The sequence below is a fragment of the Squalius cephalus genome (assembly GCF_949319135.1).
Source record: "Squalius cephalus genome assembly, chromosome: 1".
Taxonomy (NCBI): domain Eukaryota; kingdom Metazoa; phylum Chordata; class Actinopteri; order Cypriniformes; family Leuciscidae; genus Squalius; species Squalius cephalus.
Window position 1 is genome coordinate 58184841 of NC_137122.1, and position 24643 is coordinate 58209483.

The 24643-nt window shown below is 36.1% G+C and overlaps 3 protein-coding genes across 3 annotated transcripts in view; all 3 read right to left on the minus strand.

The window, feature by feature from the left end:
• Positions 1–748: 748 nt before the first annotated feature.
• On the minus strand, positions 749–2341 carry LOC307171770 (E3 SUMO-protein ligase ZBED1-like; the record flags this gene model as incomplete). The annotated part of the gene is made up of 1 exon (XM_079893597.1): positions 749–2341. One exon carries the CDS (start codon positions 2339–2341, stop codon positions 749–751), a length of 1593 nt encoding a protein of 530 aa, XP_079749723.1.
• Positions 2342–4007: 1666 nt separating this feature from the next.
• Positions 4008–10189, minus strand: cenpx (centromere protein X). Its single transcript, XM_079889978.1, has 5 exons — positions 10084–10189; positions 9882–9933; positions 6926–6979; positions 6753–6841; positions 4008–4172 (listed from the first exon to the last, which is right to left on the minus strand). The coding sequence occupies exons 1-5, from the start codon at positions 10117–10119 to the stop codon at positions 4158–4160; spliced, it is 246 nt and encodes an 81-aa protein (XP_079746104.1). The 5' UTR covers positions 10120–10189; the 3' UTR covers positions 4008–4157.
• A 1457-nt stretch (positions 10190–11646) lies between these two features.
• Positions 11647–24643, minus strand: part of tmc6a (transmembrane channel-like 6a) — a 31105-nt gene continuing 18108 nt past the window's right edge. Inside the window, exons 17-26 of the mRNA XM_079893608.1 lie at positions 23556–23732; positions 23392–23470; positions 21548–21630; positions 21427–21442; positions 20243–20282; positions 20019–20032; positions 19752–19838; positions 18304–18399; positions 13179–13325; positions 11647–11853 (exon numbers count right to left, since the gene is read on the minus strand). Of these exons, the coding sequence (XP_079749734.1) occupies positions 11800–11853; positions 13179–13325; positions 18304–18399; positions 19752–19838; positions 20019–20032; positions 20243–20282; positions 21427–21442; positions 21548–21630; positions 23392–23470; positions 23556–23732 (793 nt within the window). The 3' untranslated portion in view covers positions 11647–11799. The remainder of the gene's footprint in view (positions 11854–13178; positions 13326–18303; positions 18400–19751; positions 19839–20018; positions 20033–20242; positions 20283–21426; positions 21443–21547; positions 21631–23391; positions 23471–23555; positions 23733–24643) is intronic.

Consider the following 24643-nt stretch of genomic DNA (forward strand, 5'->3'; position numbering starts at 1 on the left):
AGCAACATAAACATGTTTGTTCTCATTGATATTGTACATTGAAGCTAATAGAGTACTACAGAATTGTGTAAGATCAAGTAAGCGAGTGTACCTGCATTTACAGTAGATATTAGGGATGGGCATTTTAGTCAATTTATTATTTCGATCATTGATAGGTCTCAAAAAACGAGTACTCGAGTACTCGAGTACTCGGGGGGCGGGGCGTGTTTGGGGGCGGAGCTTATTCGGGGGAGGTGGCGGGGCGTGTCTGTCATGGAGACGATGATATCAATTTAATATTTTAGCAATATTTTGAATTACATTAGCACTTTCTGATAAACCAAAATGTTATTTTACAGTATATTGCCTAAAATTACACTTTAGTCAGAGTAAAATTGACTTAAATTACTGAACAACACATGATTGATGAATTCTGAATACAACTTAAAGGATATGTTCATCATCATAAAAATGAACACACATGATACTTTGAGAATACTTTATTCAACAGTAAATAAAACGTTATCTTCAGTGTTAGGCTACTTAAGCAGCATATTTCAACTGTGCTTATGAAACAACAACAAAAACGAACAGCTTAGTTTTTTTTTTTTTAAAGCTAAAGGAAAAAAGTGTAACAAACGACACTGTGGTAGCCTAGCCTATAAAACAGACGGAATCATTTATTAAAACAAACAACAACAAAAAGACATTCTGTAAACTATAGGCCTATTTACCACGACTGATCAAAAAGAAACATAGGCTATACAGCCTACATATTGCTGTTCAAAAAGATAAGTTGGTCTACGTGCTCAGGCGAGAGGCGTGTGCGGAGTCTATTCACAATTAGGCCGGCAGTGGAAAAAACGCGCTCCGCTGGAACAGATGTCGCGGGGACAGCTAAGTACCACTGGGCAATGATACTCAGCTTTGTAAACCGATTCTCATTTACCTTCCACCACAGTAGAGGGTCCTGGTTTACAGAGATGCATGGCTCACTGAAGTAGCGTTCGATTTCAGTGTCACACGAACAAAAATCACTCGCACCGTAATCTTCACCGAAAAGAGTGTCGAGGGCCGTTGCTGCTGCGCGATCAGGCTGAGGGTCATTTTGAATGGGTGTGACAGAATTTGTAACGGTGTCGAAAAGCTGTTTCAGACTCTCCTTTACTCTCGCTCGAAGCTCTGTCTCAAGAAACTTCAGATGTTTGTGTCTTGGATCCAATGTTGCTGCAATCAGAGGTAGAGCCACTTTCTCATCATCCTCCGCAACAGTGATTATGCGCCGTTTCAGAGATTCTGCCACTGCTGTCTTGAATTCCGAAACTCTTGGAGACTCACTGGTCTGTGTGTTTAGGTGTTTAGTGATGAGGCTATGTGTGATCGGATAGACCATCGAAACGCAAACATGCGTCTCACTGCACATTGTTGTTGTGGCGCACTTCAGAGACTGGAGAACAGGTATAAGTTCTTCTATAATCTGCCAGTGCTCATCTTTCAAGTCCAGCGTCTTCGCATCTGCAAGTTTTGTAGTATTGCGATCTGACAGAACAGCGCACACAGTCCATCTCTGTTCGAAAAGACGTTCGAACATATCGTACACAGAATTCCACCGCGTACGACAGTACTGGATGAGTTTGTGCTCGGGTACGTTCTGCTGCTGTTGTTTCTGGCGAAGTGCCGCTGTAGCCACGGTGCTGTGGTGAAAATGTGCCACCAATCGGCCACTGGCAGCTATCACGCTTTTAACAGACGCAACACTGAAGCCTTCGTTGATAGCTAGCTGCAGGGTATGTGCGAAGCAGGGCACTGATTCCCAGAATGCGCCTCGATTCGCCAGAACCATGTTGCTAGCGTTATCGTGAACACATGCAATTACCTTCTCCGAGCTTGACAGCCACTGTTCTGTAGCATATTTTAGGTAGTTGGCTATATTCACAGCGGTATGTCGTTCGTCGAAACTGCGCGTCTCCAACACTGCACTATGCATTTCCCATTCAGCAATGTAATGACAAGTTAGTGTTATATAGGATTCAGTGGTCAGCGAGGTCCATGCGTCCGTCGTAATAGCCATCCTCGCTGTCTTTGACAGTTTGTCTTTCAGTGAAGAAGCAGTCTTTTCATATAAAGCTTCTATTCTTCTCGTGACTGTCTTGCGCGATGGGACGTTATACTGGGGCTCAACGTAATTCATCAAATCTTTAAACCCCTCTCCTTCGACGAAACGAATGGGCAGCAAATCTTTCGCTATCATTTCAGTGATTAGTTGTGTCATCTTTTCACCTCTGGCTGCGTTGCATTTCTGTCTGACGGTAAAAGATGCGATGCTCGTCTGAGTTGCGTCTTTGGTGGTATCGGAAGACATTTTATGTACAAATACTAGATGATAACGCATTGTACTTGTGGTAGATTTGTGTGACAGCTTGGCGCTGCAAATTTTGCACTGAACTGTTTTTTCATCTATTTTGTCGAAGTGAAGCCAGACATCACTACGTGACTTTGAAGCCATTTTCTCTGTTTTCCGATTTGGACTTTGGACCGCGCTCTGGCAACGCTAACCAATCAGAGCTCAAGGTGCCGCCCAAAATGCTGCTATAACCAATCAGAAAAAAAAGTATTTTTTTAAACTCAGATCATCGTTTTTATGATCGATCGTCGCTATCACGTTCGAGTACTCGAGTGATCGAGTACTGTGCCCATCCCTAGTAGATATGGCATTTTCCTTCAGGTCAGTCCTATATTTGTAATAAAAATCCGTTTGAATGTCCGCTGCGATATCTTGTCCTTTTTACAGTTAAGGGGTTTTCCCGTGCCCTGACATTTGTCAGTTGCATCTTGCATTTCCGTGTTCACAAGTTTCGGCCCTTTTAATATAAAAGTCTTCTCTGCTGACTGACTCATAAAGACAGTATTTGCCGCCATCTAATGGAGAAATAATGTAACTTCTGCTACTGTTCACGGTCAGGGACTTTTTTTTTTTTTTTTCAGCAGAAGGAAGGAAGACTTTTAATAATTTTACTAAATGAAAATTAAATTGATACATATTTTTTGGCTTTAATATTCATATTGTGTGGTAACCGTTTAATAAAAGCAATAAGGTACTCGAGCCTAGTGCTGTATTCATGATAACAGTGTTACTTGTATAGCTGAACATAACTAGAAAAAACATATATTCACTAAAGAAATAAATTTTCCACACCTGTAAACCACAATTATAAAATATCCCAGTATTTTCTGGCTTTCCATTAATGTACAAACCCCAATTTAAGCAAATAGGCTTGTATCCAACATAAAAGCAGTGTTTTTCTTGCTGTTGCCCTTAACTACAGGATCTAACCAAATCCAACATGTTGATCTTTCCTTGTGCTCTGCTTACCCAACAACAAACCCATGCAAAGCAAACCCCTTAACCAACATCATTCACTACTGGAAACTCTCTGGCGGCAGGTTAGCGCAATTATCAGAGCAAAATGATGAAAGACCGGGAGCCCCCTTGAGCAACCCGACGTCTTGTTTATTTACCCTCAAAATTACACCCCTCTCTCTTCCTGTGTCATGTTCCTCGGTCCCAATTTGTTTTGTTATGCTTCCACTAAAACTGAACAACTATGCGTGTGGTCGCCATAATTTTAACAGGCTGACACTCTCTCTCCACACACACACACACACACACACATTCCGCCCTGTTGCCCTCTCACCCCCGTGACACCTTTAACCGCAGCACTTTGCAGGACAGCGAGGGGAAGAAGGGGAACTTCAAAGTGGCCGGAGGGGGTGCTTCTTTTTCCTGCCACTTGTCATCATCTAAGGGTCTTTGCAGCCTCCCTTATTACTTTAATCAATTCCAACTGCTTGGAGAGGCTTTGATGGGGGCCGGAGCAGAGCATGCTGGGAGCACCTGCCGCTGAGCAGAGCACAGGTGGCCCACAGAGACTCCAGACCATAATAAAAGCGCTGTTACCCAGTGATTTATGCACATAAATAAACCACTAAACAATACCAACGTTTAACAGATTGAGCACATGCAGGATCACCAGTAAAATTATAATTTTATTAGTCATACATTTAATACATGCACAGAGTCAAAATAAAGTTTGCTACATTTTGTAAATATGCAAAAGTGAAGTCCAGGATGTTGGCGTTTCGGCAGAACTAGGTTGCGTCGCCCTCTGCTGGCATCTCTAGAAGTCAAGAAGCTGCAAAGGGAAAGGAGACACTAAGAAATTATGATAGTTTTGCTAGTATGCAACACACAAAACTATGCAGTCTGACAGATCGAGAGAGTCTTTTTAGGTTTAGTAAAAGCACAGAAACACGGCTAACTGTACAAAACAGTAACGGTTTTCAAAATCCAATATTAAGAAAGTCAGCTTTTAGAAAAACAACTGTTTTGTGATCATTTTTAGTCCATTGTTTGTTCAGTAATTCAATATTATGTAAATATACAGCACCAGTTTTTGGAAACATTACAATTTTTTTTATGTTTTTGAAAGAAGTCTCTTATGCTCACCAAGGCTGCATTTTTTTTAAACAAAACTCCAGTGAAAAAGTAAGTGAAATATTAAAATGTAAAATAAAGAAAAATAAAAAATGTGAATATATAGTAAAAATGTGATGTATTCCTGTGATCAAAGCTGAATTTTCAGCATCATTACTCCAGTCTTCAGTGTCACATGATCCTTCAGAAATCATTGTTATATTATGATCAAGAAACATTTATGATTATTATCAGTTGAAATATGTTTTTATAGCTTAACAATTATGTGGAAACAATAATACCATTCAAACATTTGAGGTAAGATTTAAAAAAAAGAGAATTTAATACTTTTATTCTTCAAGGATGCATTACATTGCTCAAAAGTGACAGAAGACATTTATAAAGTTACAAAATATTTATATTTAATACATGCTTAAATAAATGTAAAAAACATTATTGAGAACATATATATATATATATATATATATATATATAAATGCTGTTCATTGAACTTTCTATTCAAAAAATACTGATAAAAGTATCAAAATTTCCACAAAAATATTAAGCAGCACAACTGTTTTCAACATTGATAATAATCATAAATGTTTCTTGATCCTCAAATCATCATATTAGAATGATTTCTGAAGGATCATGTGACACTGAAGACTGGAGTAATGATGCTGAAAATTCAGCTTTGATCACAGGAATAAATTACATTTTACAATATATCCAAATAGAAAACAGTAATAATATATTTCGCAATATTACGGTTTTAAATCTTAATGCATTTCTTTTAATCAAATAAATGTAGGCTTGGTGAGCAGAAGAGACTATCAAAAACATTAAAAAAAAGTGTTAATGTTTTCAAAAATGTGAATAGAAAACAGAAATTTTACAGCCATTTTTTATCATATTTAGCAGGGGTGCCATTAATTCTGACCACAACTGTATAAGTGTAGACACTGCTTATAAATATATTTAAAAAATCATTTAGATAGTAAAGTTTAGCTTCATGTGATGAACCACATTAATGCTTAACAGAGGGCTAAATAACATGACCATAGTTTATTATTATAACTACAGTCAAACTTGCAACAAAAATATTAAAGGGGTCATATGATGCTATTTTAAAAGTTCATTATTTTCTTTACTTGGTGTAATAGAATAGGTTAACATGTTTTAATGTTAAAAAAGATTATTTTCACATTCTTGCAGCACCTCTATTCCCAGTCTGTCTGAGGCTACGTTTACACGTGGATGGCTATTTTCATAAACGACATTTCACCCCTCTTCGTTTTCAAAAATAACATCGTGCACACGAACCTGACTTGTAGGTGGCAGTGTAACAAGAAGCTCAAGCCCACGTTAGTCAATCAGAATCCCGAAAATAGTCACATTCTGTGACGTCGCTGCCTAAAACGCAGTTTTTCTCAGTTTACATGCAAACGTGCAAACCAAAATCTCCACTCTGGCCGGAGTTTTTAGAAAGAATCGTTTTCAGAGGCGAATTCTCCGTTTGCGTGTAAACGAAGGGCACAAACGAAGGGAAATGTCTCCATTTTTCAAAATAGCCATGTACGTGTAAACGGGGCCTGAAACAAGCTGATTTCTACAAAGCCCCTCCTTCCTTGGTTTCTTGGTTAAAATACAGTCAAACCAAAAATTGTTCAGACACCAGATATAATTTTTTATATTTTTTCTACTAGTGGGTGCAGGACACTATAGTTCATTTATGTGAGTGAAGTAAAGTGTGTGACATATCATACTAAAAGATTCTTCATACAGTGGATTACCAATAACATTTATAACAATTTGGGACCAAAAATGATTCAGACACTTTGACCTGATCATGTTTTGCTGAAGTGTTTTTTCTTTAATTGCTAATGCTCTTTTTACACACAGACTGAACAAAATGAAGCATTGCTTGGTAACTGGTTGATCTAAACTGGTATTATCTAATTGTGTAGTTAAATTTAACAGCTGACAGATATTCAACATAATTCATCTGTGAGACAGTCTAACAGAAGGACGGACAAAACCAGTGAAATATCAACTGATTTGATAACTCTGAGTTCGTAATATTTTATTACCATTTTCTAAACTATAGCGAATAAACCGTGATAATGTGAGAAATGTTGAAGGTGTCTGAATAAAGTTTGGTTTGACAGTAAATCAGGAGACTATGAGCTTTGTTACTTTGCAGGTACAAGCCGATACATTACACACACTAAAGGAAAACATTAAAAAGCATCATATGACTCCTTTAAAAATAACAATAGACATCTCAAACAAAACTCACCAATTGTGGCAGAATCTTCTCAAAGTGCTCGATGTCGACGGTGTCACAGTCTTCACTGCTGGCCTGTTTCACAGCTCTGCGCGTCGCCTCTGTGGCAGACAGACCATCCTCACATTAATACTGAGAGAAACTGCACTACTGTATCAGACCGTGACAGGTAAACTCTGTCTTACCTTCAACAAACACTTTCAGCATCTCCGTCACGAGGACGACAGCATCACTGCTGACTGCACAAGAAAAACGCCATGACTGAACGCTGATATGAGTAACTGTAACGTCTCTGTCTTTATCCGACAACTCCTCACACACATGCAATGCTACAATACTGCACCAAAAACTAGTTCAGGAGAAGTGAACTGGAACGGGAACCGGCTGCAAGTGATCATGTTGCATTTGGTGTTCAAATGTGAGAGGAGATTTCACAAATACATCAGACCGAAACTGTACTTGACCCGAACACTTGACCTGAGAACTGAGAGTTTATTTATATACTGATTCCAACACAGAATTAAAAAATAATCATAATAAAAAAGGTAATTGCGAAATTTATATCTCACAATCCACAGGAAAAAAGTCAGAATTGCAAGTTATAAACTCAAAATTCAGTTTAAAATTTTTTTTTTTTTTTTTTAAATCTGATGTGAGAATCAATTAGCTACAAATGATGTACTAAATTAAAAAGTTTTTTTTTTTACCTCAGAGCAAAATTTGCCACCAGGATCACCAGTTCTTCTTTATACCTTGATTAACGCATCTGAGATGATTTGACAGATGCTAGATCTTCTAATCTCGATCACTGAACTATGGATAATGTGCTTCTTTGAACGAATTTGTGGATTTGCTAAAAATATCTGGATTAAGTTGTCTGAGATTACTGTGCGTTCTTGTGTTCATGGGAAAGGCCAGATATATCGATACTCGAAACCATGATCGGCGATTGGCTGGACTCTTTCATTGTCAATACAAGATCTTCACCAAAAACTCATGCACCTCTTGATGGAAATACATGTTGTGATTTTACATTTACATTCAGCAGACGCCTTTATCCAAAGCGACTTACAAATGAGCAATACAGCAAACGAGTCATCATGAAGTACAAAGTTTCAGACATTACATTACTAAAAGAAGCATGCCAGACCAGGGAGGAATTTTATTTAAGAGGTGCATCAATTTTTGGTCAAGATCTTGTACTGACAATGCAAGAGTCAAGAATGTTTTGGACCTTTATAATGAAACAGCCAAAACAACTCTTAGTTATAATAGATGAATGAAATGCACTGTTAGATGCATGATTCCCAATTATTTCACGATTTCTAGTATTTCTACAGGCTTTACATTTTTAATTCAATGCTGTATTTAGCAATTCATTTAATTGTACATGTGAAGCAACATTATAGGCTGATATTATTTGCAAATGTATTTTTAAATGACATATTATTGTTCCTGGTTCAATAGTGTACTCTTGTAAGAAAGTAGCAGTGGCTGGGACAGACTAAATTAAGCATCACCACCTTTGAATCTTAAATGTTTCCAAACCCTTTGGTCGAAACCTCGTGACTTTGAGTGTGTGAGTGTATAAATAACAAATAGGGGAAATGAAACTAGACAGATGACTAAAAAAACTTGAAAAACTTGTGATTAACAATGAAGTAATCAAGAAAACAGAGTTTGCTTCTACCTAGTAACAGAAGGGTTTGCACATGAAGAACCAATCAAATTGTAGGGAAATTATTAGGGATGCACGATATATCCACCACCATATCGGCAAATATATGTTCATTTTTAATGTTATCGTTATCGGCCTGATAAGAAAATTTGCCCGATATATTAAAGCCGATAAATAATGTATTAATTCCTTCAGCTGAGACACTTCAGATGCGCACTGTTCAACATGATGGGTTTGAATTGCTTGAAATATGATTGGAATCACTTAAAGGAAAATACGGTTCAGTGCAACACAAATCTGTCATATCGGCTACATAACATTATAATAAGAACATCATTATAATTGTGTGCTTGGGACGTGATTTTAATGGTGAGACTTTTGTTTTTGTAATCAGGCTCTCAAAAAAGATATAAAAATTTAGGTTTATATTTATCTGCCACTATATCGGTTATCGGCTTTCAAATATAAAGAATTATCGGTATCGGCCAAAAGTTTCATATCGTTGCATCCCTAGAAATTATTTAATGCATCATGTCATTTTAGCCATGCTCCTATTCAATAAAAACTGTTGTATTCTTTTTTCTGGTGGGATTCTCTCTGATCCTCCGGCCGTGATTAAAGCATATCTGAAGGCTTGTCTGAAGTATGTTTAGTTATTGCTGCGCAGCAAGTTAGGGTTAGGGGACTCAGCCGACGTCGATGAGGAGACGCGCTACTAGAGTATAAATATTATTGAACGGGGACGTCGATTGTAGACGAGACCCAGATAGACTTAAATCAGGTGCGAAAGAAGAAAAATAAATCTACCACAAAGCACTTCGAGTTTATGGACCTGTTGACAGCAAATCTATATGAGCTTCGAACAACCAAACATTCCTGAATCATGTCAAATCATCAACAGTAAAATCCAGAAACCCACAAACGAACAAACACACACGTAAGTTACGTCTGCAAGAGTATCTGTTAAAGATTACTATATCTGGAAAGCATCAGCATCTTTAAGATGTCAGTTTTACATACATTCTGAATCATAAACATCTTAAAGACATTTTCTAAACATCTATTTGACATATCTGACAGGAAACGTCCTAGAGACATATTGCAGATGAAAAGAAAAAAAAAAAAACGTCTTCACGATACAAACACATCAAATATACGTCTCAGATGTACGTGTGCCATCAGATGTTTAGCTGGGAATACTAAAGGTTTGATTTTCGTTTCATTTTCGTATTATGTCAGTAGCACTCCTGGCCACAAAGAAAAATGAAGAACAAAATAATGATGCGTTTTAATATCATGACAGGTGGCCTAATCAAAATACGAAGAGAAAGAAATCATTTTATTTTTAATTTGCCATGTAGGAACGTTATAAATGCATAACAGTTTCCATAACCAACAGCTTCTCTCACTTTACCACATTGCCAGGTGAAGGTGAACCCTGCGTGTGTCTGACTGTTTCTCACCTTTGGTTTTGTCCTCCTTAAAAGAGCGTGTCAACAGTTTGGCAACAGTCTCCTAAAACAGAGGGAGACATGGGAATCAATGCAACGCCGTGGCATCATGAAAAACGCTCATGACCTAAATGTGTTCGACTTGCTATGGCATTATGATGAGATGCATGTTAAAGACCCGAAGACGTAAATAGATAAACGTGTTGAAATATACCTTTTTAAACGCGATTTCATTTCCCGCGTTTGCCATTCTTTCCCGCTCGAGGAATGTCACTGGTGAATCGGCTTCTTCCTCGTTTGCTGGATGGTGTTGTGTTGGATATGAGATATGAGGCTGTTGCCCTCTAGCGCACGAACACACGACGCAATCACACGTGGCCTTCAAACGTTTATGGACATGCACATATTTGATGGAGAAAATTATAATTGCCATACATTTTAGAGCTCCTTTGTTGAAATATCAGCTTACTTAAAATCAAATGCCATCCAACTTTGCTGCTGCATTTGTAAGCCTAATGAATATTGACATTGTCATCCTGGGAATGGCCATGATTTGTTTAAGAAATGAAAAGCTACACACTCCATCAATTAGGGTTAGAAGAACTGTTGTCAACAAACAGTTTTTCACCCGTTTTTTATTTATTTTACTTCAAAATTGACACAGGCTATGGAAATGCTTTGCCTGTTTGTTTTTTGACAGGAATGTCATGAGTGTTTAAGATGGAGCAGATTTTTCTAATTCAATCTGAATGTCTTATTCAGTGGAGGTAAAAAACAAAACAAAAAGATTTTTGCATTATAAAATTGTCAGAATTTTACTTCTACTACTATATGGAGTATTAGGTCCGAGAAACCCAATTGTGTTTGAAGCTATCGATTTGCTTCTTCTTCCTTATTTTTCTGCCCTAAAAGTGTATGGGTGTCAGAGACCATAAGACCCTAAAATTGGCAGGATGGTTTTGCACCAACTGTACACAGTTACTCAATGCAAACACCCACCCGACACTAGGTGGCGCTATAATATGACAATTCGCATTTGATTCCTAACTCTGTAACCCTAAGGGCAATAGAAGCAAAATCATTTTTCCCCAGAACAAGCAATACAAAATACCCATGTCATTTCCGCCTTTTCTGCCATTCTGAACCTAGAAACGCACTTAGGCTTGTGACTTTGTTTTCATTTTTGTTTTTAGGGGAAACTTGCAAGTGCAAATACTTTACCAACTAAATATGAAAACATCTTTGTTTCCATGAGCAAATGATAACTGGGCTAAGCAAGGTGATGGACATTTTAACAAGCTCTTCAAGTCTTATTACCTAATAGAAACCGAAACAAAATGCTGATTTTTATTTTATTTTATTGAAAGACTGAGCTAAGATTAACATTCCCATTTCAAGTCATTTTAATCTTCACAAATTCAGAGGAAATTGCCATAAAAAAAGACTTTTCACAGAAGCACTCATATATATATAGGCTATATATATATATAATTATAACACTGTTCTAAATTATTATAGTTCCCATTATTATCACAATCAAACTCTACTTAAAATCTCACTCCGTTGTAAAAGCTGAAAATAACCCTCAACTCTATATAATTGGTATGTAAGTGTGTGTGTGTGTGTGTGTGTGTGTGTGTGTGTGTGTGTGTGTGTGTGTGTGTGTGTGTGTGTGTGTATATATATCTTTCTCAACAAAAAAACACCAAGAATTGTTCTGTTTTTATTCAACATCTCAGGCATACATAAAAAAGTGATCCTTCACAGTATAGGGCATTTCATAGACATTAAATGTAATAATTAACATATAAAATTAAAACAATTACATTGAATTACAGCAACATTTAGTTCACATTTCTTCCAGTAAAAGGATAGGATGAGGTGTTTAGTGCAAATCACTCCAAACGGCCGCTGTCTTTATATTCCACTTCTAGTTCACACACAGGTTTGGCTGAAAGGATCGGTGTTGAGTATCAAACCGGTTCTGGACAAACAGATAAATAAGTAACTTGATTCTCGGCTAGTCAATTTCACAAATAATTACACAGCAAGTAATGCATTGAATTAAATGAGAAACTTTAAAGTAAAGACTTAATAGTATTTTCTTGATTTATGTACAACTTTTGACTTTTTTTTTTTTTTTTAACAGTGGTCTCTAATACTTAGAAATAACAGCAATCCTTCAGTTTTCTCCTTTCATCTCAAGGGCAGTTGTCCGGCTGGTGAAGTAATATGTGCTATGAAATCTGCTCATGGCTATTCAGAGATGTACAATTCTGCTGCCAGGTTGATTTGAGCCAATCACCTGAACATAAAATGCCATGTGACCAGAGGTGTGGCTAGCGGGGGGGAGGGTAACTGTGTAAAGAAGCCCATAACAATCTCTCCTGAAGGCCCCCGCAATTTCCACCAATTTTCTCCCCCATACCATAATTTCTTCTGAGGGTTCCCAATGCAATAAACTGTACAGGGGACCCAGTTAACATTGTGATGCCACTGCATGGGACTACTGATTCATGACAACACTGACTGACTGATCACACCACAAGAATAAACGCAAACAGTCCCAAACCCCTTACTTCTACAGCTCATATGTGACCCTGGACCACAAAACCAGTCACGAGTCGCACGGGTATATTTGTGACAATAGCCAACAATACATTGTACGGGTCAAAATGATAGATTTTTCTTTTATGCCAAAAATCATGAGGATATTAAGTAAAGATCATGTTCCATGAAGATATTTTGTAAATTTCCTACCATAAATATATAAAACATGTATTTTTGTGAGTGAATGCAGCACAATCGCCAACAGAAATGGACAACTTTAAAGGAGATTTTCCTCAATGTTTCGATTTTTTTGCACCCTCAGATTCCAGATTCTCAAATAGTTGTATCCCAACAATATCTAACAAACTATACATCAATGGAAAGCTTATTTATTCAGCTTTCAGATGATCTATACATCTATCTATACTATACATCTATGTGACTGGTTTTGTGGTCCAGGTTCACATATGACTGGCTCAGAAAAAAACCTGTGCTCATGAGCAATGATGGCGGGTAGTGGGCAGCTGCCATTGAGATGAATGGATGTTATTGGATTGGGATGCTGGTGTGCCTACCTAGCTAGCTTAATTATCAGGCTTCCCTTTGTCAACCAGATTTATCAGGAAAACCATTTTTGGCTGGTGACGGATATGGCTATGCTGGTCAACCTCAAACCAACATACAAGCCAATCTGCACCAGAATGGAGGTCTAAGCAAGTAAGTCTAGGCCTCCTTGCCACAAACAGTATTTTGACTCACTTTCGGCGTAACAATTTTGTTGATCCATATCGGAAAACCTCCAAGTGTATGTGGCTCATCCGCTTTGGCTGCTTCAGCTTCCTCCGAAGACGAATATCTCACAAAGCCCACACCCTTCGGCCATCCTGACGACTTGTCAATCGTGATCTGTTCATTGAGAAAACATTTAAACATTACAATAAAGATCATCAAAGATTCAAGATAATGAAGACAAGGGTGGCAAAATATGCTACACACTCTAAAAAATGCTGGGTTAAAAACAACCCAATTTTGTGCCGTTTTGGCAACCCAGCACTGGGTCAAAAACGGACAAGGTCCGGCACTACTGTAATGAAGCGCACGATGCAGGAGATTCTGTTAAATATACTGAATTTAATAATATTAAGGAGAACACAACCATAAAACAGAGATGATACCAGACACAGAACTACAGTACACAGTAAAAAAACGTTGGGTTATTTATTTAACCCAACCATTGGGTTACACATATTGGGTCAATATGTTGGGTTATTTTCCAAAACTATTGGGTCATTTTTAAAATCGTTGGGTAATTTCTAGAAATAAACTAAACTCAGGGCTTAAAGTCCCCCTTTGGAGAAAATCAAGCTTTTAATGTTGTTTGTATGTCTATGTGGTTTACACAAACCATGTGTAAATTCAAAATGTGTAAAAGTCGACATCATTGCTGAGTATTTTCTCCTTAAAACTGCAGTGAACCAAAGACAGTCTCAAAAACACGCTTTGAAATCGCTGGTGTTTCTGATGTCACAAACTACCTTGTAACCAATCAGATCAACGTGTGATCAACAACGAGTGGATCTCTGAGCTGAGTGAGTGGAGGCGGGGCTCATTTGCATATTCATAGAACCTAGCATACTAAATGAGGCAAGGGTGTCGAGTTTACATACAAGCTATTTTAAGGCATGGAGACATGATTAAAGGAAGAAAAATGTTTAAATGTGTCATTTTGGTGATCAAAGATGATTTTTCAGGGATAAAATGATTGACTAAATACATTGGGAGAGTAATCAAAGTAAACAGAGACAGGTGTGATGGACTAATTAACAATCAAGGAAACTAACTACGAACTCAGGCAGGCAAAACAGGAACAGAACACAGTTAAACGAAACCAAAACTGAACATACGCGCTACACTAGGTTGTTGACTACACTGTAAATGATTTCTGTTGTTTTCACAGCATTATACTGTTTTTCTCAACAGTTTATTGCTGTATAACCTATGTACAGTATGTTACTGTAGATTTAGTTGCTTTCACAGTATTATTTTGTATTTTCAACAGTTATGTACTGTGCACTCAGTTGACAGTATGTTACTGTAGATTTTCAATGCATTCTGGGAAATTATTAGTTACTGTAAATCTAAATACAGCAGTGCAAATTGACCGCGAAAAACACCACACACAATTCCACAGGACTACTAACATTATCCTTACAAAAAACATTTCCAGGACTGGGTCCTACAGTCTAACAGTCTTAATTTCTGTCAGTGGGGGTGCAGGAGAGCGCGTTTACTTTGAAAGAGTTTTTCTGTTGTGACTCAGTGCATCGTCACGTCTTTTCTGCCGACCTGGAACTTCGTCATATGGTAAGTAATAAATCTTAATATTTGTATGTGTTCGAACTTCTAGCTAATAACTTTAAAGTTTTTTAGAGAATAGCTGACCACGATTTCGATGTTTAATTTATTCTCAACATTTTACTATAAGCTGTCTACAGTATGATAGGCTACTCTATGTTTCAATGTAGTTTGGGACATGTTAACCTACTGTAAATTTAAATAGAGTAGTACGAAATGACCGCGAAAAATAACCACAAGCTGCCATTTTATGAAGAAATCTTTAGTTCCCTGAGTAGCCTAACTTTGAGAGCGCAGGCCTTTGCATCGCGTCGCTGTGTCTGTCGGCGAAGTTTTCGCCATAAATATCTGGTTAGTGATGAATCTTTATTATTATTTTTTTATGCAAACTAAATAGTAGCAGGTTAACGTTTAGTTTAGAAGAAGAACTGCCCGCGGCTTATGTTCTACGCCTCGTTTAAGTCAGAAGCGTATTTCCTTCTTGTTGATAGCTAGCCTACTTGATTAATAAATGTGATTTTATTAACATAAATTGCATATGTAGCCTCTTATAAGGTCAGAATGATCTAATAATTTTGTTATTTACCATTTTAAGTCGGTGGAAGTGCCCGCGCGTTCATTATTTTATATCATACGGTTTATATCAAATCGATCAATATATCCTGAAATCGGATACCCAAGGTTAGGATTCGGATTCTTGTTATAAAATTAAATTTTCGATTCCTCTTATTGATTTATTCGCGCTTATTTTCGTCTAAATCAGAATTTTCTTTTACACGCCTGTGAGGACCTGACCTGGCGATCTGCCAGGACCTTGTGCAGTTGACTCAGTCAGTGTTCATTCATACACTTTTGTTACAAATTGATTTCTATTAGTAACACTAACACCAATGGGTTTTTATTTTGCACAAGTGATGGTTTAGAGCTTATCCCCTATTGTGATGTGACTTATTACATATTATGCTATATTGTGATCACTCTTGATTCAGTAAAATATTTTTTATTTTTTTGTAGGTTTCTTGTCAGGATAAATCCTGAAAATTCGAAATGCACATCACAGTTCCAGGTGAGCAGAAAGAGTGGGAAGGTTGTTCGGAGGAAGACCATGGCCTTGAATCCACACGTTGCATCTTACATCAGGGACTTTGCAGAATATTATTGGCAAAATCATTAAGGTAAGAGTAATATTAGGGATGTGCAGTGGAGTCCATATCTGTAGAAATTATTTGTGTCTGAATCTGTATTTAGAAAAAATCCAAAAAGGGTGGAAATGACTTAAACCATACATTTTTCAAATTGATAGTCTGTTTTAAAATGTAATTATGTTCCCTTTACAGTTTCCATTTAACAAATATGCCTTGTATAAGTCAAAGAATTCATATTTTTATATTATAATTGTAACATCTCTTTAAATAAGTTTTAATTAAAATATGAAATGGTAAAAATAGGGTTGAGTGATATGGTAAAAAATCATCTTGATAAAATGTTTCATATCAGTCAGTGTTGATAATTATCACAATCAATGTCAAATATTTATTTCTTTTAAGTTTTAAATGTTCTCAAACATACATTAAATAATGAAGACAACAGGTAAAGTTGTCCTGAAATGTATATGTATATTCATATAATGAAATGTAATAGGGGTGGGAATCTTTTTGATTCTACGATTCGATTCAAATCTATTCTTGGGGTCACGATTTGATTCAAAAGGAATTCTCTTTTGAATCAAATTTCAATTTGATATACTGTATGCATAGAATAGAATTAAAATATATGATCAAATCTAAAATCAAATCTATGCATATCTTAATGAAATTTGATTCAAAATCGAGAATCGAACAGCAGAGAAATGAACAGCAGCTACTGTTAGTCCTAATCAAGTGGGAGTTATTTAGTTTAAACACACCTGAGACACACCTCATATCTGCGTTAATTTAATCTAACCCGCTGCCGCTCAGCGTTCACATTAGCCTCTCACGGCGTGAGCTCACGCACGTCTTTTTCATCATTAAAATGAGTAAGAATCAAATCGACAGACATGACTATGAAAGGAACTGACTATAGTAAGTATCGTAAGCCTAAATTGATCGTAGAGACCATTGGTGGTAATTGTTCTATAATCAATTTAAGGTTACAATACTTTGGGGAAACGCAGCCCTGATCAGGGACCGATTGTTTGGAGTCAGAGATATAGAATATGGGCCATTGCCTTCTCAATATTTATTACTTTAGCTTCTGATACAGGACATGTTCATTCTCTTTTACAGAGTATTTGTTCGTTACCACAGAAAACCGCTTGCGTATCCATGTTGAACGTGTTTCTTGTATGTAAAAACTAAAGTAGCCTACCTAAGCTATTTTCTGTGAATGTGCGAGACTTCCGGTTCATTACCCACTATATGGAAATAACGAGATGAATAACAAAGTGCTGTAAATGATAAAAATATTTGTGCTATAAACTGTTGACAATTATGACAAATTCAATACATCAAAATATCAAGAAGCATAACAAGCTTTTTTGTACTGCTAGAAATAACTGTAAGCAGATGACACCGGAAGCCAGACACATTTCATTTACAAATGGCCATGCCCACTGTAAAAATAAGGTGGATACCATAGGCAAAAAAAAAATCTCCTAAAAAGGTGTTGATAATGTGAGTTAGGTTTTTTTGATTATTAATTGTATGTTTTGCCTCTGATTGATTTGTGCTTATCATTCCTTGCAGGATTATCAGAAGTGTTGTCGCTCTTCTTCCACTTGACACCATCACTACCCTCCTCACCTGGCCTTCATCCTCACCTGTCTTGCTTTCTTTCTAAGTTTCTTTTTTACCTGTTCAGGATCATTTTTGCATGAATTGAAATACATGAATTGTTCACTGATTTTAATTATTAATTATATATTGTTCATTAGTCTTATTTTAAAGCAGATTTTTATTGTTGTGTTATATTACATTATTATTACTAATGTATTGTTTAAAAATACACAATAAACCTTGTTGTGCAGTTAAAGCTTCAATTGTTCTTTTTTCTATTTCCCATTAACAGTTAAAATAATATTCCTATATTAAAATAATATTCCTATAATAAAATATTAAAATAATAATAGCACTATAAAAGTCATAAAATAACATTTCATAACTGTATAATAGTATACAGTATTATTACAAATCAACGGTGTAATACTGTGTTTTAACATGGTAAAAAAATACAGTAAAATAATGTATTTAATTTTACAGAATGCTTAACAGTACTGTATTTAGTGTTACAGTAATATTACTGTTGAATGAAATACAGCAACTACTGGATAATTGTTGCCAGTAAGTTACTGTTGATTTGACAATAAATTTTTTACAGTGTAATCATCAACACAAAAATCTACGAAGGACAACAAACATGGCAACAGGCACACACTAAAACATAAAAGTCCAGGGCACATGTAATGGAGACAGAAGTTGTTTTAGATTCTGTGGGGGTGTATGCATACATTTGGCAGTGTAACATATCTGTACCCTGTTCAAGTACTTACATCAGATTCTGTAATTGTCCCGAACTTTTGAAAGTAGTCGTGAAGCTCACTGTTGGTCACGTGTGGATTCAGATCTGTGACAACAATCCCATGGTCCTATGAAGAAAGGTAGACAAGATGGCATCAATCACATTACATCTACTTTCATCCATCCATTTTACAAACCACTTGTATTACAGCATCTCAGGCAAAATCTTAATCTTACACTCCACAAAGACTGAGAGTCAATGTTAAAGACGTTGTAAGCCATTGTTTATGGAATGGCACTCAGATAATATCCATTTAACCTGAAAGTTATCATTGATTTGGCTGTCCTAAAATATCACACTTATAGCCTAAACAAATTGTGGTCCATTTCTTTATATATATATATATATATATATATATATATATATATATATATGGGTGTTTCTGCATGCTACGGGCACTTTTGACTATCCCAATTTTAAAAAACTCTACCTCTATGAATTTCAATTTTAACCATCACAATCTGTAAGTGTAATACATATAAAAATTTACACAAAATAGAATAAATTTACACAAAATAGAATGTAGTCGTTAAGATTTTAATCTGGAACATGTTTATTTTTTACGTTTTTCGGGTCATCTTCTTAAAAAGTGTCCTTACCGCACCGTTACAAAAACGTTCATTTTATACATTTTTCTTTAGTAATTTATATAAAAAAATTAATATATTAAAATAGCTTTTTCAAATTTGATGCAGTTTTGTAAATACTGATATAAAAAAATAATATAAAAATAGGGAATTTCATGTTTTTTTCTATGCCATGTAAAATTTTTACAGTAACCTTAGATGTCAATTGTTTCCATACACACAAAAGATAACATAATTAACTTTTTATGACAGATGTTGCTATTTCAATGTGTTAATCATCTCAACTTAAGTGTAAACATTTTTTTTTTGCAAATGAAAATGTGAAAAAAATGAAAATAGAGCAGTGCTGCGGTAATGACATCTTGTGTCGGTAAGGACAAAATTATTATTTTTTATGTAAAAAATGGCATGTTTATATATATACTAATATATACTAATATACAGTAAACCTTGAATTTGTCTCTACCGCAACACAAGGTCTACTAATTTTACATTAAATCATATTATTTATTCATTATTTTTTATGTCAAGGTGTGTATTGACACTACGTTTATATTTATGAAACATCAAATGACAAATTATATATATTAGACAACTTTGAGGCTCTTTTTGCCTGTCAATCATTTTGAACGCTCAAGCTTTGTTAGTTTATGTATTTTGGATTATTCTGTTATGTTTTGTGGATTATGTACGCCTACTGTTGAGTTAATTTTATAATTATATTAATAGACTTTAATAGAAGTTTTAATGTGGTAAATGTCCTCATAAAAGGTAAAAAAAAATGGCCCTGAAAAAAAAAAATCAATTCATTTTTAACATTTGGTCAGCTTACCCACTCTCCAGATTTGAGGAATTCGTTATGTTCTTCAGGAAGACGGATGTATAAACGCACTGTGGATTCCATTACTACACTCTTTATCTATTCAGAATGAACACAATACAACAACTGAGGCAAAATGTTTGAGCTTACAAACAGATGAAACATAAAACAAGCTATTCATTAAAAATAAAAAACAGCAAAATTAACCAATTAATAACGGATGCAGAAAATGTAAAAGTAGTGAGAAAAGGCTAAATTACAAGACGAAAAGAAACTCACGCTGCACATATTCCCTCCTCAGATGCCTGACCGGCTGTTGTAGTTCACAGTGGTGTAGTGTTGGGAGCCAAAAGGTAAAAACCTTACCTTTTATAAGGTAGATGTCAGAGATGTTTAAGAAACGCCTCCCACGGAACTTCACAAGCTCTGGCCAGCACGTGACAATTCCTCAGAATTTAGTCTTACAGGTTTAGACAAAACTTCCCCTACATATTACCGCATACCATACATTACAATGTCCTCAAGAACAACAACCTTAGCAGTCTTCGAGAAAATGAAATATACCGACAAATAAATGAGTCTTTCATCACATCTTGATGAGCTGTCATCACAGAATCGATTCAAACGAAATGAACTAATAGCACAGCTATGTTTGTAGAAAAGTTAATGCAAACAAGAATACTTCATCATGGAATACCACATTTGATCAGACTCACATATTTCATAAAGTTGTGTGATAAACAAGAACAGTAGTTTAAAAAAAAAATCAGTAATTCACAAATTATTGTAATTTACAGATATGTTGCATTTATTGATTGATCTTAAACCTCCAAAAGACAGCCGATAGATAAATAAACTAAATCTAAACATACCAAAATTTACTTAAAATACATCAAATATACTTCAAATCACAAATATCACTTAAGACTTACTGATATAAAATTATACTTAAACCTTATTTGGAGTATTTCTTTATTGCACAATGCAAACTTCTTAATATTATGCCTTAAAATGTGTTTTAATATCAGTTATAGTAAGGATAGTATGATCTCTGTATAATATCAGTCTTTAAATGCAAGATATTTTAAGTATACTTGCAAAAGTTTCACCTTAGCACAATCAAAAACATTTGAGTGTATCTTTAGTTGCACCTCAGCACTATTTCCGGATAACTGAAGTAGCCTACGTTAAGTACAAGTTAGTTGTTCCAATTTAGCAGACTTTTAGTATACCAAAAGTACAATTGCAGGGTATTTTAAATAGGCATATAAATATGTAAATGTAAATGTAGTAAACTTAGCACAATTTATTTTTATTTCCAAATACATTTTAGTATATTTTTCATGATAGGGTATTCATAGCCCGTTTCTCTGAAACAGTTCTCCATCATCTAAAATTATCATCACATTATTATTAACACCACACAAAAAAATATAGATATAGATCTATAAGCAAAAATGAACCTTGTGCGTTTCAAAATATTTGTATGTGATTACATGACAGTGGCACTACTAGATATCAGTGTCATTTGCTAACTCCAAAATGCAGTGGTAATTGACTTCCATCTTCTATAAGCAAACCAGTTTTTCAGGATTTATGTTTGTTGTTGAAGGTAAAGTGTATTCTTCCAAATTAGTTTTCTGTAGAATCCAGCCTTCCTGGGTAATGCAAGTAATCAGCAGGTGACGCGGTCATTGAAACACCTGTTCACAAGAAGGAAATCAACCGCAAGAAAAGCTGTGGAATGTGTCTTCATCCGTCAAACATCCTGAATGCATGAGGAAGAGTCTCAGATTTAAAGGAAGGACCAAATGTTGACCTCATGGCTGAGCGCTCTCTCCTCATTGAGAACCTGTAGTTTAGCTATGAGGAACTTCTTATCTTCACCCTCCTAAGAAGACAGAGGAGAAAACCCGAACCCGTTTAGATATTTGAGCCCAAAACACTAACCGCAAGTTTTAAAAAGATTCCATACCGTTTGTATTAGAAATCGTTTGTGTGTGTGTGCTCCAACTTTTCTAAATAAATCTTTTTTTTTTTTTATTAAGAATCCGCAATCACATATAGCAACATCCTGACAGCAACTCAGAATCAATACAAAACACCACTCACAAATTTCTGTAAAAAAGTTGAAATGCTATTCTCATAGTGTATAGTGCGTCATTTGGGACACAGCTCTTGATTTTGAATTTAACTGTCATGTTATTCAATATTACATTTAAATTCATTATATTTTAAATATACTAAGTGCCCAAAAACATTATATTCAGTTTACACTTAAAGGAACACTCCACCGTTTTTTCATATTAAACTATGTTATTCACTTAACTAAGACGAGTTGATACATACCTCTCTCGTCTCAGTGTGTGCACTCAATCGCTCTGGCGCACGGCGACACTTTGATAGCACTTAGCTTAGCCTAGTTCATTCATTAGGGACCAAACAGAGATGAAGTTAGAAGCGACCTAGTCTCAGCCTCAGACGTCACGCCCACAGAACGTTGGCTAAACGTCTGATGCATATGGCACACTTTTCTGGAAACACTTCAGGAGTTTCGAAGTCGCGACCTGATTGGTTGAATTCTACAGGATGTCCGCAAGACGTGTGTGTCGCGTTCTTTAATGGTCCGTCTGGAAACAAATGCTGTGACGCCAAAACCCTTCGTGGAAGAAGAAAGCCGTTGTGTTTACAACTGAGACAAATGAGCGCTTACCAGGATCAACTAAACGCTGGATTTTCAAAAGTATGTGAAGTTTGCGGCTCCATTGTTGCAGTAAACTTGCACAACGTTCTTGAATGAATAATTTATTAAATGCACGCCGGTCTGTTATTGTAGGGACATCGACATTATATTGGCACGCCCCTAAACATGACGCGGAACAAAACGAACTGTGATTGGTTGCGTTACATGTCAGTCAAACGTCCTCTTGGCCAAGAAAAGCTGTGATAGAGTCCAGACCTTCTGCCGTCAGTCTGAAGGTCTGGCTACGCGAGACTAGAAGCGACCAAACACCTCCACATTTTCCCTATCTAAATACAGTTACACGAGTAGTTACACAACCAAGTATGGTGACAAAATAAAACGTGGCGCTTTTCTAAGCGGGTAAAAAGGATAACTATAATGTATGGCGGAATAGCACTTGGGACTCGGGAGCACTTCGACTCGGCACAGTAAAAATTCACTCCTGAAAAATCCTCTCCCCCTCTCCCTTTCACTTCTGTCATTAGAACCAACATGACTTTTTGCTGCGCCGAGTCGAAGTGCTCCCAGTGCTATTCCGCCATACATTATAGTTATCCTTTTAACCCGCTTAGAAAAGCGCCACGTTTTATTTTGTGTCACCATACTTGGTTGTGTAACTACTCGTGTAACTGTATTTAAATAAGGAAAACGTGGAGGTGTTTGGTCGCTTCTAACTTCATCTCTGTTTGGACCCTAATGAATGAACTAAGCTAAGTGCTATCAAAGTGCACCGGAGTGATTGAGTGCACACTCTGAGACGAGAGAGGTATGTATCAACTCGTCTTAGATAAGGGAATAGCATAGTTTAATATGAAAAAACGGTGGAGTGTTCCTTTAAGTAGGCCTATATTATTTCCGTAATAAGTACCCTTAAGTAATGTACTTTTCCACAAGGGTCATAACACTCACATGGTCTATCTGTTCTTGTAACCTTCCAATGATCAACTTTTGGCCATCCAGAACTTGCATGTGAATGTATATAATGGTTCTGGAAAGAGATGGAGATGACAGGTTAAAACAATGACCCAAATCTGATACTTCACCCAGGAGACCCATGAGCAAGGGAAACTCACAGGAACAGGCCTGCCAAAATGAAGAGGAACAAAGGGTTGTCCACCAAGTGAAGATACGCCAAGCTGAGCCATTCCAGACTGGGATTCGAGTTGCCCAGATCCATGATCCACTGCTTGCCTAAGAGGAGCATGTTGTGGAGGCTCCTGAAGGGCCCACAGTGTGAGGAGGGCTTGATCCTGAGAAAACAGAAGCAGCAAACAAAACACACTTGCACTGCAATGTCTCTTTATTATTGAAATTATTTGCTTTGTGTTCAGGACATATGATATGAATTATGCAAGCGAGAGTGTGTGTGTGTGTGTGTGTGTATATGTGACCCTGGATCACAAAACCAGTCATAAGTCGCACGGGTATATTTGTGGCAATAGCCAACAATACATTGTATGGGTCAAAATTCTCGATTTTTCTTTTATGCCCAAAATCATGAGGATATTAAGTAAAGATCATGTTCCATGAAGATATTTTGTAAATTTCCTACCATAAATATATCAAAAATGTATTTTTGTGAGTGGATCCAGCACAATCGCCAACATAAATGGACAACTTTAAAAGGAGATTTTCTCAATATTAATTTTTTTTTTTGCACCTTCAGATTCCAGATGTTCAAATAGTCGTATCTCGGCCAAATAACGTCCTATCCTAACAAACATTAATGGAAAGCTTATTTATTCAGCTTTCAGATGATGTATAAATCTCTCTCAAAAAAAAAAAAAAATTACCCATAAGAGTCCATGTGGTCCATATGTTAAAGTAGCTATGGACAAAACCTGCTGACAAAATCCACTGAAAAAAATCTTCAGAATTTTAGTGTTGAGTGAAATATCCCTTTAAAATCATAAAATGGACTTATATTTTACCAACATGGGTGTGGATGTGTATTAATGCTTCTTTTAATGCTTGATTTTTTCTAGATTTGGTCCTTTCCAGATTTATGCATGGAAACACTGCAAAAAATGATTTTCGTAGTATTTTTGTCTTGTTTCCAGTCCAAATATCAAAAAATTTTCAAATCAAGATACAAGATGGGGGGGATCTGCAAAAGTTTCTGCCAATTTTTTGAAAAAATATATATATATATATATATTTT